The sequence below is a fragment of the Hemibagrus wyckioides genome, linkage group LG11 (assembly GCF_019097595.1).
Source record: "Hemibagrus wyckioides isolate EC202008001 linkage group LG11, SWU_Hwy_1.0, whole genome shotgun sequence".
NCBI lineage: Eukaryota > Metazoa > Chordata > Actinopteri > Siluriformes > Bagridae > Hemibagrus > Hemibagrus wyckioides.
Genome location: NC_080720.1, coordinates 20,538,968 through 20,555,441, shown reverse-complemented (window position 1 = coordinate 20,555,441; position 16,474 = coordinate 20,538,968). Strand labels below are relative to the sequence as shown.

Below are 16,474 nucleotides of genomic sequence, written 5' to 3'. Positions count from 1 at the left end.
TTGATATTTTTCATTTTAATTAGCAGAGGCATATCTGAGGTTTTTAAATTTTATTGTGAAATTTGTCCTAAATAAAACAAAAAAGTTCCAACACTAAAACTTATCCAGCTTGGAGGGATCATATATTGTATCTTAATTAACAAATATGAACAATTGGCCTGGAGAAAAAGATGGACATCCAAGTTAAAGAGAATACAAGTCCCGTTAAATGAAAGTAGCTAAAACCATTGAAACCAATGGAAAAGCCGATGTATGCAGTTGGCGGAGTCTCTGTTTAGAAGAGGAGGGTAATTATGGCACAACAGTTCTTTCTATCGATCTGGTCGTGCCATGCCAGGTCTAACAGGGAGCATCATTGGCCGAGCAGGTGGTCGCATCATGTGGGGGCCTGGCATCATTTGCATATGCCCACCCATAGGGGGCCGCATACCGGGGCCTGCAGAGAACAAAAGGACAATTATTGCAAACCTGGATAATATTCATTTCTTAACTTATACTTTTAATAGATGTATCTATACAACAATAAATATAATATAATAATAATTTAGCTGAATTTGTTTTAGGAGATTAAAGGGAGTGTGTGTGGAGGATACACAAGTATACACTGAAGGTTTTCCTACCTGGACCACCAGGCATCATGCCATGTGGAGGAGGACCCATCATGGGCATCATTGGAGGGCCACCCATGGGAGGAGCTGGTAACATGCCTGGCCTAGGCGGTCCACCTATAATCCAAACACTCAATGTCAGCAGATGAACAGTAACACACTTTCACGCAAAACCCAAGGTTAGGTTCAGTCTACACTTTAGTGTATGCATTCATTAGGGCTGCCAAATCCTGTATTACACTGCAGTAGAATGTCACTTAAGATTTAAGGTTCAGGTGTTTTTAGATTTACTCCTGCACCTAAACTTTTCAACTGACAAACATGGAAGATGAAGGCTGTGTTCTGCATATTTAAGAGCAAGAAGGTCATGCACAATCTTCTTTGGTTATCAATCTATTCCTGATGCTCCCATGGCACACACTTTTTCACATTTTCCATAGTTGCAGCAAAAACATGGAAAACTGCACTTCATTAACAGCCATACAAGGCAAGTTGCGACCTTCCAGCTTTGATGTTTTTTGGGATACACTGTTAATGAATAAAGTAAATAAATAGGTGCAAAACATTACATTAGTCTATTATGTTACACTATTTAAGATATACTGATTTGCAAAACTCCTAGCTGGATAGAAGCTGCATCTACAGTAGGGTCTGTGAACATTAAATGCATGATGAAACGTACACGTGTAAAAGAAGAAAAGTGCAGTTCTTTGGAGCAGGGCCAATTATAACTAACTATCTAGTATTTGCACTTTATTGATTCATTTTCTCATGTCAAGCTGCATGTGTTTTTTGGTCAAAAAATCTAGCAAACACTTTCTACAAGACTTAAACAATTTCTGATATTAAACTTAAAATTCTGCCATTCATTCATGCGTTCAATAATAACATTTGTTTCCGAGGGTCATACAGGGTCAATAAGCATGTATTAGGTTCTATACAGCTTTAGGGGGGGGGGGGGGGGGGACCAAAAAATGCAGGATTCATTATACCGAGAGGTGTCACTGTATACTTTTAATATCAAAAGGGGGTAAAATCTGAATCAGTTAAAATGCATGGAAGTAAACCCCCTTGTTTCTTGTGATGTAATGTTGAAAAATTAAAGAATTTGTTATTTCACACACACCAAAAAGTAAACCAAGTGAATACAATGCATCCAACACGCCTTATTGCTTTTTTTTGTTTTTCCATTTTATAAGTCCCTAAAAAGTTTTTCCATGCAGTAGTGATCACTTATTACATTTTTGTACTACTTTACTACTTCGTTACTTTAATTACTACAACCATTTGTCAAGTTTAAATGAAATGCATCTCATTCACACACACACAGTAAATACATATTGGACTGTACAGATACACTAAAGATGAAGTTAATGAATGAGGATAAGGCCAATTGAACTTACATATGCTCGTTTTAGGCACAGATTCGACTGTTCATAAGAGCAGTTTCTTTATATATAAAACTTTAAGGGACACTTCTTTCGGGGAGGTGTTTGCACAAGTCCTTGTGTCTCTTCAATGTGCACACAACAACAAAGTAGGCACTAAATTATTTTCTCATTCTCTTGGTCGCAACACTAAAATGTCACAAAGTGCTTTAAGGATGCATGTCATTGAACATGACCAACTGCAAATAATGAGCCAATCCCACATAAGAGTTTTAGCCTTGAAGATAAAGGCATGAGCATTTTTCATGATGCTCTTAATGCAAGCACTTACAGCACTGAAGTTTTTTTTGTAGCCATTTGTGTTCAAATCCAATCTTGCCTCAACCCAACAACAATGCAAACCATAACTCCTCTCATGCCATTTGACTGCAGCAAGCCCCAGACACCACAGTTTTCAAGAGATACACTGATCGCTCCTGTCCTCATAAACAGCTTTCATCAAACTTAGTGAACTCAGAGGCCTTGGGTCCAGAAAACAACCTGTGTCTTTTGAGGAGCTAGTGAAAAAATGTAATGCAAGTTTTAGTGGACAATAGTCTGGGATATTTTTTTTTCAAATCACAGGTACTGCCACAGTTGTGTTATTCAGTAGACTTTCTCAAACCTATAGTACTTACTGATAGTGGGATGAGGGAGCAGGGATCCACCTGGAGGACCAGCGCCTGGGAATGGTGTGGGTGGAATTTTTCCCTGCTGGAAAGCAGCAGCTGCAATACACACAAAGCATTTTGTAAAAAGACACTAAAAACAGACTGTGTGCACTAACTGACACGTCTAGGAAAATGTGATATGACTAAACTCAACTAACTGGTCCAAACACTAGACAAAGTACTTACTTGTTTTGTCTATCAAGCTCTGTGCCTGCTCCTCCATCCATTTCTGATAATAATCTTTTACATTTTCTTTGTGTTTGCGTCCACTACAGTGAGTTTTTCTTACAGATGGCTGAGAAAACACAGGGTTTAACATTTAGGTTTTTGAAATATACTACATATAATCAAAACATGGCATTAGTGTATTACTACTCAAGGCATGAATCTTGAATGTACACTATAATGCCAAAGGTTTTGGGACACCCCTTCAAATCATTGAATTCAGGGGTTGGGCTTGGCCCCTTAGTTCCAGTGAAAGGAACTCTTAATGCTTCAGCATACCAAGACATTTTAGACAATTTCATGCTCAGAACTTTGTGGGAACAGTTTGCGGATGGCCCCTTCCTGTTCCAACATGACTGCACACCAGTGCACAAAGCAAGGTCCATAAAGACATGGATAAGAGAGTTTGGTATGGAGGAACTTGACTGGCCTGCACAGGGTCCTGACCTCAACCTGATAGAACACCTTTGAAATGAATTATAGTAGAGACTGTGTGGTTTAGGAGTGTGTTTATGAGAATTTTTGACCATTCCAGTAGAAGTGCATTTGTGAGGTCAGGCACTGATGCTGGACGAGAAAATCTGGTTCACAGTCTCCGCTCTAATTCATCCAAAAGGTGTTCTGTGGGGTTGAGGTCAGGACTCTGTGCAGGTCAGTCAAGTTCCTCCACACTAAACTCACTCATCCTTGTCTTTATGGACCTTGCTTTGTGCACTGGTGTGCAGTCATTGGAACTAAGGGGTCAAGCCCAAACCCTGAAAAACACCACCTGAATTCAATGATTTGGAGGGGTGTCCCAAAACTTTTGGCAATATAGTGTACATCTTAAAATATATGCATATTCTTCTAGTGCGTATTAAATGAATTACTACAAGAAATATGAAAATCCCTACCGAGTCGTGCGTTAAGTATGTGTCGCAGTAGTCACAGTAAAACCTGAAAAGAGGAACAGGTATTCACCAGATATCCAGCTTTTGTATTGGGAATGGCAGGCACAAAACCTGCTAGCCTAGTTAGCCTACACCTAGCTACCCCAACACAAATATCAGTGGTTAAATATGGAATGGTAGCTTAAATATATCTAGCAAAATGTTTACATTGAGTGGTAAATCTGCACAGTTAAAAACGAAATATACAGGCTATTACAACTTCCTTCAACGCAGTACACATGTAGATAGCCCAACAATAGCTACAGCTAGCGAGGTAAACACTGATGTATCAGCTAACGACAAGCTCTGGATGTGTCTCTGAGACTACACTGTGTTTAATACAGGCTCATCGGGGAAAAAAACACACAGGGGAAAAAATGGGATTATTTACAAACATCCATTTCAGTTAATTGAACGTAACAACGTTAAACAAACTTACTTCGGCATCTTCACGGGCTAACAAAATGCGGTGCCCTAAACGGATATTCAATGAGCTGCTCGCGCCTCGATAAAGAGAGCGTGGGCGCCGCCACGCGCACAGGAGGAACGGCTAGTAACAAGAGCAACACCACCGTCAAACCCCCCTCCACCCCCCCGGGCTTGATTCGCCCAGCCATAACACGTGACCATTTCAGTATACTGACCACGTGACTGCTTTGAAACGGATTCAGAAGCGCAGTTAGTCATTTGAGGATAGAGGATAGATAGATAGATAGATAGATAGATAGATAGATAGATAGATAGATAGATAGACTTTATTGATTATATATATATATATATATATATATATATATATATATATATATATATATATATATATATATATATATATATATATATACATATACATATATATATACATATATATATATATATATATACAGTGTGTCTCACAGTACAGTGTGAGAGTGTTATGATATACTTTGTAGTTATTGAACCAACAAAGATAGATACGAGGGTCTGCTGATCTCATTAAGAAAATAAGAATGTCTATTTATAAGAAATTTGTAATAATAATGTGAAATAGTTCACATTACATGTTGATTACATTCTTTCTTTTATGTCCATACAATAAGCTCTATAAATGTACCATAAAAAATATACACACAAAGCATTACTTAATGAACCCAGAACCCTGTTGCAGCATCCACTGGGAACTGCACTTCATTATTTTGACCACCAGATGTCAGTAATCTGAGTCTCTACTTCCTGCGAAGACTGATGAAGGGTCATCTCCCACCTCCCATCCTGACCACCTTCTACAGAGGGACCATCGAGAGCATCGTGAACAGCTGCATTACTGCCTGGTTTGGGAAGTGCATCGACTTATGTTAACTTGGTCAGGGAGAGTGTAAAAGTGCTGTAAGAGATATGAAGGCAACCACTAGGTGGCAAATTGCAAGTTGGTTTCTGCTCATGCCTGCTCAAACCCTTTCCACCTAACAAAGAATCACATAAATCTTTTGCCGTTCCCTATAAAGGATACGTGAAAATGTTTGTAGAGTGATGTAAAGTAATGTGAAAGTTCCTAAAAGCTTTAAAAGAGTTGCCACCGTAGGTAGAAATTCATTACAATAGCAACAAAATTTATTTAAACTCATACAGGACACTTATACAAAGTACACACAAATAACCCAAAATATCCCATCACTCAGTTATGTAATATAACTTCTAGATGAGTCCGTTTAAGGATTTTTCTTTGAATGCTAAACTAATTACTCAGTAGGACAAATACAGAACATTGAATTATTTTCCATTAAAGAATCAGCTCTGTTCTTCAGTGTCTGTTTGCATACAACAATCCCAAAATACTTCAAATAGTCTTTTTAAAACCAAGTTTTAAAAAAGTGCAACATCACGGTTTATCTCAGGATTCAGTTATGCATTATTCTGTTTTTCTGGCTTCAGGCCTCTGTTTCAGAAGCATGAGAAACATCCATGTAAGCAAAATTAATTTGATTTAATTATGTAAAAAGGAAGTGACAAAAATTAAGATATCTCAGAGGAAGTGTCCATTTCACTCAATACTTGAATCCTGTTTGCATCCACCTTTGCCGATAGTAGCAAAAGTTAACACTGCAACCATAGCTCAACATGCCATGTGATTCCATTAAGTCTGCCAGCCTATTCATAGAACAAGGCTGATTTGAATGGTCTAGCTGATCATTGTCTGTCCATTAGAGAGATTCTCACAGGTTGGATTTGGGGCCAGTATTCACAGGAATGGCTCTTAGCTCTGTCCGCATGCACAGGTACTCTCCGATGACTGCCATTAGGGCAATGCAGGCAACATTAACCAGCCACCATGACAGAGCAGCCGGCAGGTGGGAGTTATAGATCCAGCAGCCGATCATGTGGAAAAAATGCACCGTGACTGTGAAGTCCAAACACTGCTTCCCCCGGCGGATGAACAACCACAAGCCCAGGGCACTAACAAGAGATCCAGATACATATACATTCAGTTCAGTACACAGAGACTTTGCATTAGGTCAAGCTGTCTAAGATTAGACTGTAACCTTTTTAAATAACGGCACAAATTTTTTATCACAGAGCTGCTGAATCAAGTACAATATAAATTAGAAACTTCAAATAAAGGGCACACACCATGTGAGAGAGTTTAGGATGAACGCCATCATTGAGAGTCGACCTTGTGTTGTTGAAAAGCCGAGGACCTTCAAATAAATAAATAAAGGACTGAAAGAATGGCATTCCAACAATTTAAAAATTCTGGTTACAATGCTGGCTAAAACTTACAGCAGCACCTAATTCCTTTTCAATATTACATGTCTCAATACCACGCTTCAAAAAATTCTGTATTATTTGGTGATTATGGTCTATGGTTTGGAAACCACAGCAAAACTAGGTGCAATAAACTTACTTCATAACTGAATATCTGATCAAGAGATCTGTTAGTGTGCACAAGACCATCCACACCAGCTAACCACAGGCCTAGGAAGCTGTAGTAGATACACTGCATCAGGATGATCTGGGAGACAATGAGCACTGGATCCCAAATGTAGCTGCGAAACTGACTGGCCATCTTCAATCCAGGACTTCAGGTCGACTTAAAAAAAAGAAAAAAAAGGAAAAAAAAAAAAAAAAGGGCCCAGGTCTGTCTTCACTCTGTCAAACTAGCCCTGATCTGCTGTAGACCTGAAAAGAAAATGTTAAAATTAGTTTTGGAATGTATGCAGGTGATTACAGAAAAAAAAAACAAAAAAAACAAAACAATGGAGTGTGTTGTTCAGGACGATTTGCGGATAAACTTTAGCACCACAGGTCCACAAAGCATATCCAGGGGGATATGCTTTGTGAAATTGTCCAAAATATCTTGGTATGATGAAGCATTAAGAGTTCCTTTTACTGGAAGTAAGGAGCAAAGACCAAAAGACATGAAGACATGGCTTGTCTAGTGTGAAGAGGAAGAACTGAAGTGTCCTCTAAAGAGCTCTGACCTCAAACCCTGGACCTGAATCCCTGCTGTAATTTATATTTATAATTGGAATACTACTACTACTAATAATAATAATAAAAATATGAATAATAATATAAATATGAACCAGACTGATGAACGAGTGTTACTGATGACTGGGTTTCCACAAAATTAAAAAAAAAAACACTTACGAAACTCGATGTAATTAGTATTTATAGAACTAAATATTTTAAAATAAAAGTCTAATCGATAGAGTCTGCTAGAATTTCTTCGGATAAATGAATCAGATAATTTTCACTGTCTGATTCGGATCTTAGTGTAAGTTGTAGAGGTTAGCATGTTTGCTGTTAGCTGTACTTAAGCTCTCATACTAACAGAGGAATGAGGGATGAACTAGACTAGCTTGCACCTTTTATTTACACTACAGCTTGTGTTTCTGTTGTATTTTAAGCACAACAGAGCATGTAAACGGTGTTGCTGTTCCACAGAATCGAATGGCAGCTTCCCGAACTGATATCAACTAAAACTACTCGTCTAAAGTGAACGATAGCAAATGACACACATCTCGCTAGCACATTACTGTTAACAAGGACAGCTTTGCTTACCTACACCTTCGATGGCATGTGGTTTTAAATATCACTAACCAAACGAACTCAATTCCTCTAAATCCTAATAAAAATTAATAAACATGTTTTCCGCAAGGCTGGGAGAAGACGCTGCTATGTCAATACAGCAACGTAAATTCCAGCATCAGCAATGGTTCCGATAACCTACATATTTCAAAATAAAAGTCCACACAAACGAACGTAGTAGAACAAATGATCTTCACACGACAAAAAAAAATGTTGTGAACTGATGCATGGCGTCAAATCCGCGCCATAAGTGTCGTACAGTACTCGTAAAAATATCGTACCCGTAAAATAAAAAATCGTACTCGTAAAAAAAAATATCGTGCTCGTAAAATAAAAAAAAACCCTACTCGTAAACAAATATCGTGCTCATAAAATAAAAAAAAATCCTACTCGTAAAAAAAATATCGTGCTCATAAAAAAAAAAATAAAACACGTGAATCACAAGGATGCTAGTTTGTTCTTTCCAACATGCTAGTATTTGTTATTCCAAAATTACCCGTAGAGTTTTATGCAGATTAGGGGGCGGGATAAAAGTCCCCATTGGTCCACTGCTTCTCGACCTACTGCCCTTCTCTAGCCAATCAGTAAAGTGACGTCACTGACGCGCGACTTTGCCGGGTAGTGTTTCAACCTGTCTTAAGCAAGTGAGAAGATTTAAAACTTATAGTATTCTTGAATCCATTAGTCAAAACCTGTGATGTTATATGGTGACTAAGGTGTACTTCTCTATACTTTTGTAATGTCTGTATGCCCCCTATTTGTTCTGCTTTTGTTTTTATTTGTTGTGTGATTGTTTATTGTTGATTTTGTTGTTTATGAGAAATTAAAATAAAAAGATGCAAAAAAAAAAGGTTCAAGCACTAAAAAAAAAAAGTGAGAAGATTTAATTAATACGTTTAAAGTTTCTTATATGTGTGTCTATTGTAGTATCGTGTCAAACCTCCTGTTATTATGCTAAAGAGTATTTTAATGAACTGGACAAGTGTATCATTGTACAATCATTAGCATCATAGCATATCGTTATTGTTGCTCAAACAGTAGAGTAGTGCGCTAACAGCACTAAGATCATGTGTTCAGTTTCATCATGATGAAATGTATAGCTTTAAAGTAATGTAATTCACTTTGTGTTTACTCTTACCTCTGTATTAACCCAGACTCTTATCACTGCGTCCACAGGCTCAGGTCAGTCAGATACAGGGTCATATTTCATATTTTTATTTTATTTATATTTTATTTACACCTATATTTTCATATTTTTATTTTATTTTTATTTATTTATAGTATATTTTATTTTTTACTTTATTTTCTATTTTTATACTTTTAAGATACTCTAGTTTTATTTTTATCATCATTTTTATGGATCTCTTTTTTTTCACATACTTTTTTATAAATGTTTACATGCCAGACAGTCGTACAAAACATTTCACTGCATGTCGTACTGTGTATGTATATGTATGTGACAAATAAAATTTGAATTTGAGATACAGGCTCAGGTCAGTCAGATACAGGCTCAGGTCAGTCAGATATAGGGTCAGATACAGGCTCAGGTCAGTCAGATACAGGGTCAGATACAGGCTCAGATCAGTCAGATACAGGCTCAGATCAGTCAGATACAGGCTCAGATCAGTCAGATACAGGCTCAGATCAGACAGATGCAAGCTCAGGTCAGTCAGATACAGGCTCAGGCCAAGTCCATGCTGGTGCTGTAATGAAGCATAGATTCCCCATGCAATATTTTCAAGATGACTGTTAATAAAAGCTAGATATTCAGTTTTATATGAGTATATGAAAGTCTGCTGCATTTCTCTTTATCACATTTTTGGCTTTTTTCCCGATATTTTCAGGAGGCAGACCGCCTGTGGAAAAGGAAGAATAAACATTGTTCCAGAAACCAGGAAAGATAACAAAAGCTTTGTCTGAATGTTCAGGGCTGTCATTACAGCAGTGTTCTTGCTTATACAAGATGTACTTGTTTGATATATAAAATACAGTTGTTGTTTTTTGTATAATATTTTTAAAGTATTTGACTCTGCACTTCTGTTTCTGCCCATTGCAGTAGTTTTATTGCTGCAGATTTTATAATTCTGTGTCGAGGGCTGTTACTGCTAGTTCTGTCCTATGTTGAAAAAAAGAAAGAAAGAAAATGACATTTTATTAAAGCAGTGTGTTTTGAACACCAAACTATTCCAGATTAAATGATGTAGGGAGCATTAAATAGCAGAGCTGCGTTCATATACACTCGGATTAACTGTCCACTGCCGCAGCCAGTTCCACTTCCTGTATATCTTGAGGGACAGATTTCTCTTCCAATCAGAGGTAAGAATTCCATTTGCAAACTATTCCTACCTTTATTCTGAACCTTCTCAAAATGTCTTGTCACAATTAGTACTGGCCCTGACTGACTCACCCGAGTTAAATGATCCGATTCATGATTCATGAGTCCCAGGTCTAAATTAACCCGATTCTTATTTGCCCTATGGCTGCTACCGTGTTTTTTTTATGGAACAATATAGAACATTATGTATTACACATTAACATTAATGCAGTTATTAAATGAACGATTTATGAACGGTTTGTTCATGTTTGAACGAATCCTTAATATGACTCCGGAACAACGAGTCGTCTCAGAGAGCGATTCGTTCATTTTGTATTGGCTGCGCATGCGCAACATCCTCTCGGTACTGTGCGGGAAACTTGATTAGTTCATTCATCACGTGACAGCCTCACTGGCTTCGGCTGTGCATTCTGTGCCGGAAACAGAAATGATCAACCGAGTCTTCTAGTCCGAGTCGTTCTTCCGTTCATCACGTGACCACTTCTTGGGTCGGTATCTTACGCTCAATAATACTAATGTAATGTTGTATAATATTTAGGAATTATCATAAAATTATCAAAAGATGGGCAATGAACATTTTCTGAAAAATAAAAAAATTCTTGTTCTTGTTCCTGTTTCAATATTAAATAATGGGAAAATATTAAATATTGGGAAATATGAATGAATTAATTAGCCCTTTCTCTGCCACTGACTGTCTGTAAACAAACATTACTGAACCCTTAAGCATTGTTCGAAAACTCTACCCTTTCATTATGTTCAGGATGAAAACATCCGCTAAATTAAACTGCTTTAAAAATATATCGGATGAATATTTTTTTCAACTTTTTTTGCTTAAATCTCTTAATCAGCCTCAGTTCTGATCAAAACTACTAAATATTTTTTACCAGGGTTTTTACTTTTTAATTGCCAACTTCATAAGTGATGTCAATGATTTGGAGAAAAAAACACACAAAATGACTGATTTTCAATATAAAAAGTGATTGTGGACTGGATTTTTTTTTTTACCTTTTATCACAGTCTTGGATTTGTCAACGATTAGTAACAACATTGACTTTGATGTATTGTTAGTTTTTTTGCAGCATCAGATTTTAATTATTTTCTCCCTCATTTACTGTTCCTGGATGTTTTTGCCCCGTAGACTTGCATTATAATGACATTGTTTGACTGCACAGCCATGACATTATATAATCATGCATTCTTGATTGTTGGTGGTTTTCCCTGTTGGGGAAAGGAAAAAATTGTGATTTTTACTGTTGACAACCAAGTGGCCCCATTAACCCTTTACATATGCCTGTGTATGAAATGCTTGTCTTCTCTTGGTGGTAAAGCCAGTTTAAAACTACCTTAAATTCTCTCAGTGATACACTTTTCCATTTTTTCTGTAAAAAATCTACTCTGCATGAGATTTATGAATATAATTTATTATGAACCAAAATGCAACAACAACATCAAATAAACTGAACAATGGTGAAGGGTTGAGGATGGATGTAGAACTAAACTATTAAACTATTTTACTACACACACAAGGTGTGTGTGTGTGTTCAGTCTTTTCAGCAGGACTTGCAGCATATTATCTGCTGCTCTTTTCAAGTGTGTCCACCACAGCAGATACAAGGTAAAAGGTAAAAAAAAAATCCAGTCCAGTCACTTTTTATATTGAAAATCAGTCATTTTGTGTGTGTTTTTTCCTTCAAATCAGTGAAATCACTTATCAAGTTTGCATTTAAAGAGTTAAAATCCTAGTTTTTGAAATAATTTTCAAAATTATTGTCAAAATAAGGTCTGTCACCAAAAATCATTCCATTTGCTGAAATACAGTAAAGGTTATGGGCAAATTACCAGTACTCAATTACCAGTACTTAATTACCAGTACTCATCTCCCTTTTAAAAGGAAGTCGACTTTTATTCCACCTCCTAACAGAAATGCATTCTTGGACACTTATTGGAGACTTATTGAAGCTGATGTTAAGACTCTGCTTAAAAATAAGAGACAATATAAAGTAAATAATTTATCAAAAGCGGAGAGGGATGCTTTACTTGATCTTAAAAGAAATTCTGATGTGGTTGTGTGCCCTGCTGACAAAGGCAGGGCTATAGTGCTTCAACGAACTACAGATTACGAGAAGGAAATTAGAAGACTGATGAAGAAGAATGTTTTTTATAAATGTTTACCTGCTGACGTTACTAATAAATTGAAAGTGTATGTCCATTTTAAATTATTGCAATTTTTTGGAAACAGAGAATTCAGCAAAAATGAGTATGAATTTCTTAAAGTTGATTTTTCCGGTTGATACCTTTATATATATACATTGCCTAAGGTCCATAAGGGTTTGGATATCCCTTTGAAGGGCCGTCCTATTGTAAGTGGTATTGGTAGTCTGACTGAGAATATTTCTTCCTTTGTGGATTTCTTTATCAAACTGTTTGTACCCAAGTTGCCATCTTATGTAAGAGACTCCATGGATTTTATTGAATCATTGTATGCTGATTTTTCTGTCAATGCTGTTCTTCTCGCTACACTTGTTCAGATTTTATACACTAACATCCCTCATGAGGATGGTTTACGGGCGGTGGAATGGTCAGACTGATGTGAAACCTAGTATGACATTTGCTGGATCTCATAAATATTGTTTTGACCAATAATTATTTTTGTTTTCAAAATTATTATTATGTACAAGTGACAGGAACAGCAATGGGTATTAAAATGGTACCAAATTATACCTGTTTGTATATGGGTGTATTTGAAAATGAGTTTTCATTTTAGCCAAGATAATATTTTACAAACGGTACATTGACGATATCTTTATAAAAACGTATTCTACACCCACTGAATTGTTAATGTTTTTGAACGTGGTTCTAGAACTGAACACTTAAAGTTAACTATGGAGTGTGACAGAGAGAGTATTACTTTCCTTGACTTAAAAGTACACATTTCTGAGGGCAGCCTTCAAAATGAGTTGTATCGTAAACCAATAGATCGTAATACGATTTTAAGAGGTGATGGCTTTCATCCAAAACCTCTTATTAATAGTCTGCCTATTAGCCAGATAAAGCGTGTGCAGCACTGAAGAATCTTACTCTCGATGGTCCGCTGATTTGACTTCAAGGTTTTTGCATTGTGGTTATCGGAGGGAATGGATAGAAGAAGCTAAGACGAAATTTGATGACATCTCAAATATAGTGCTTACGTACTACTGGTAATGGAACACAACTGGGCAGTGGCCTGATTTGTTCTGTTAAGTATTCAGCATTGGGTGCAGAATTTCAGAAAGTTTTATACAGGCGTTGGCATATTATTTCCAGTGATTTTAAATTGCCTCAGATGTTTAAAGATGGCCCTGATGGTTTTTAAGCATCAAAGTAACCTGCGTGACATGCTTGTGAGAGCTCTTGTCTCACGTAGCGAAACCTGTCAACTCTTCCTCTTTCTCCTGGTAATTATAAGTGCAGCAACTGTGTACTTTCACATATTAAATGTAAATCTTTTAGTCATCCACACACTGGCCGTAATATATTGATATGTGGCACAATTACTTGTTCATCTACACATGTGGTTAATCTCATCCGTTGCCCGTGTGGTCTCACTTATGTTGGAAAAACTTCTAGATCATCATGTGCTCGTATTAGTGAATGAGTAATATTAGGACGGGTATTGAATCCAGCTCTATAGCGTCTCATTTTAGACAAATGTGCCACAGTTTTAGTGCCCTACAGTATATTGGCATAGAGAATGTCCTAAAACTGTAAGGGGGGGAGATGTTGTTGAGAGGAAATTTTTACAATGGGAATGTTTTTGGATATATACATTAAATACATTGTCACCTTTCAGGATGGACGAAGAATTCGATATTAAGCCTGTATTGACTTGTATCTCTCTCTCTCTCTCTCGTTGTGGAAATACACCTGTATAGTGATTGAACGTGTTTAATTAGTAACATGGCCAGGAAACAGATGTATGATTAAAAACAATAGAGACTGACATTTTATTAGATTGTAGATTACAGCCATTGGAGCTTTTTATGACTTCACCTGGTGGTTAATGGGTTAAGATGGAATTGTAGACTTTTTTTGCCAGCTCTCCCTGATCACAGTTCACAGTGAAAAGTCATTATAAAAACAGATAATGAACCTTTCCAGCAAATACATGGGGTCACTAAAGGATGTATGTCATTTTTTTTTTTACTCATCTAACCTCATGGTGCAACACAAACTAGCACACAAACATCCAAACCATTGCTATAGCAATAAAATGCCAAAAAATAAATCACCTTTTTTTAAAAAGAAAGACTCATTTGTTTTCATTTGTTTAGAGCACTAATCCCGTTTTTTTTCTCTTTTGAAATGCCTGAAATGTATTGTAAAATGTAAATAAACTTATTATATAAATGTATTGTGTGTGTGTGTGTGGGGGGGGTTCCCTTGTTGCATAGGCACATTTACAAAAAACTTTTCAGCTTTTTCTGTGATCTGTAAATTTTAATAACAATGCCATGTATACATGGTGGAATATGACAGGTTTCATTAGCAGTACCCGAAAATATGAAATTCTTTTAATAGGAAATGAATCATGGATTATGAATGTTCGTTGTGAAGAAAGACTGATACAGCACTGATGCAACAGCAGCACTCCAATCACATGGCCATGTTACTACTAACTCAACCATAAATACCTCTCTGAAAATGCGCCATGACCGATTTGAGGCTAATGAAGGGTTTTCAGACATCCATTGTGAGTAAACCATTTTCCCCAAGTGCAAACATACACTGATCAGGCACAACATTATGACCACCTGCCTAATACTGTGTTGGTCCCCTTTTTGCTGCCAAAACAGCCCTGACCCGTCATGCACTGTGTATTCTGACACCTTTCTATCAGAACCAGCATTAACTTCTTCAGCAATTTGAGCAACAGTAGCTCGTCTGTTGGATCGGATCACACGTCTTCACTCCCCACGTGCATCAGTGAGCCTTGGGTTAGGGTTGTCGCCGGTTAACCACCGTTCCTTCTTTGGACCACTTTTGATGGATACTGACCACTGCAGACCGGGAACACCCCACAAGAGCTGCAGTTTTGGAGATGCTCTGATCCAGTCGTCTAGCCATCACAATTTCGCCCTGGTTAAACTCGCTCAAATCCTTACGCTTGCCCATTTTTCCTGCTTCTAACACAACAACTTTGAGGACAAAATGTTCACTTGCTGCCTAATATATCCCACCCACTAACAGGTGCCATGATGAGGAGATCAGTGTTATTCACTTTACCTGCCATTGCTCATAATGTTGTGGCTGATCGGTGCATCAGTCATTGTCTGTTGTAATCATCCATATGCTGCAAGTGTACAAGAATGCAGGTTAAAAAACACCAAAATATTCCTGTAGTATTGATTTAGATGGTGATCTGTATCTGTATATTTTTAACTGGACTGATAGTATTCAAAAAATTTCAATTTCTCTTTGTGCTTAATCTGTCCTTAATCTGAGAATACTTGACTTCATTTAGTAAGTCAAGTATTCTTCTGATGTTTCTAAGCTTAAACAGAAGCAACCAGTCCCACACACTTGGACATGCAGCAAGTGACTCTTATTATTTACCAGTATGGGTTTATGTAGGTTTATAGTCTCAGCAAATCTGCAGTCTTATTTCCTTGCTGGTGGTTGCTCGTTTGTGTGGATGCACTTTAAATAAATGAGCAAATTTATCTAAAGCCATAGAGCAAAGGGACTGAAAAAGAAAAACCAAACCAATTCTCTCAGAGCCGACACCGTCAGCGATGAGAGCATGTTCTCTACAGTAAGACACAGTTCTACCCAATGCTGTACAGACAGCTGGATCCAAGACATGAAAAAGGCACTCAAGTAGAGGCATTAAGTGAGTGTGTATAGAGCAGGGAGGAGAAATTTTTTTTAATCCATCTGACAACCTCTCACTGGCAAAGTAGCCACTGATAAGCTTGGACTGAGATGAATGTCATGATTAATGAATGATTAATCTAGTGTATTTCAATAATAATAATAATAATAATAATAATAATAATAATAATAATAATAATACCTGTCTGCTAACTGGTCACATAATGATTGTGGAAGTAGGAAAGATATTTTTTTCTGTATGCTGTAATAGACTAGTTCTGGCTGACCGTGAAAAGAGAAAAAGCCTCTTTAAAAACAAAAAAAACTCCCTTGAACTTCTGAGAATATGGCTCTTTATATCTGT

General features: G+C 37.0%; 2 protein-coding genes across 2 annotated transcripts; both read right to left on the bottom strand.

Moving 5' to 3' along the window:
• Positions 1–35: 35 nt before the first annotated feature.
• Positions 36–4,416, bottom strand: snrpc (small nuclear ribonucleoprotein polypeptide C). The gene is made up of 6 exons (XM_058403975.1): positions 4,300–4,416; positions 3,825–3,867; positions 2,893–3,001; positions 2,674–2,763; positions 621–725; positions 36–436 (listed from the first exon to the last, which is right to left on the bottom strand). The coding sequence occupies exons 1-6, from the start codon at positions 4,305–4,307 to the stop codon at positions 312–314; spliced, it is 480 nt and encodes a 159-aa protein (XP_058259958.1). The 5' UTR covers positions 4,308–4,416; the 3' UTR covers positions 36–311.
• Positions 4,417–5,425: 1,009 nt separating this feature from the next.
• sys1 (SYS1 golgi trafficking protein) lies at positions 5,426–8,379 on the bottom strand. The gene is made up of 4 exons (XM_058402166.1): positions 7,899–8,379; positions 6,739–7,013; positions 6,465–6,532; positions 5,426–6,290 (listed from the first exon to the last, which is right to left on the bottom strand). Exons 2-4 carry the CDS (start codon positions 6,898–6,900, stop codon positions 6,050–6,052), a joined length of 471 nt encoding a protein of 156 aa, XP_058258149.1. The 5' UTR covers positions 6,901–7,013; positions 7,899–8,379; the 3' UTR covers positions 5,426–6,049.
• Between the last annotated feature and the right edge of the window lie 8,095 nt (positions 8,380–16,474).

Bases quoted from the DNA above. Each gene is read 5' to 3' on its own strand.
- snrpc (XM_058403975.1), bottom strand. The intron at 2,764-2,892 runs GTAAGTACTTTG...TGTGTATTGCAG, and splicing joins GAGCTTGATAGACAAAACAA to CTGCTGCTTTCCAGCAGGGA. The intron at 726-2,673 runs GTAAGTACTATA...TTTGGATTATAG, and splicing joins GCTCCCTCATCCCACTATCA to GTGGACCGCCTAGGCCAGGC.
- sys1 (XM_058402166.1), bottom strand. From the start codon at position 6,900: ATGGCCAGTCAGTTTCGCAGCTACATTTGGGATCCAGTGCTCATTGTC. The intron at 6,533-6,738 runs GTAAGTTTATTG...ATTTATTTGAAG, and splicing joins ATCAGATATTCAGTTATGAA to GTCCTCGGCTTTTCAACAAC. The intron at 6,291-6,464 runs GTGTGTGCCCTT...ATCTCTTGTTAG, and splicing joins ATCCTAAACTCTCTCACATG to TGCCCTGGGCTTGTGGTTGT.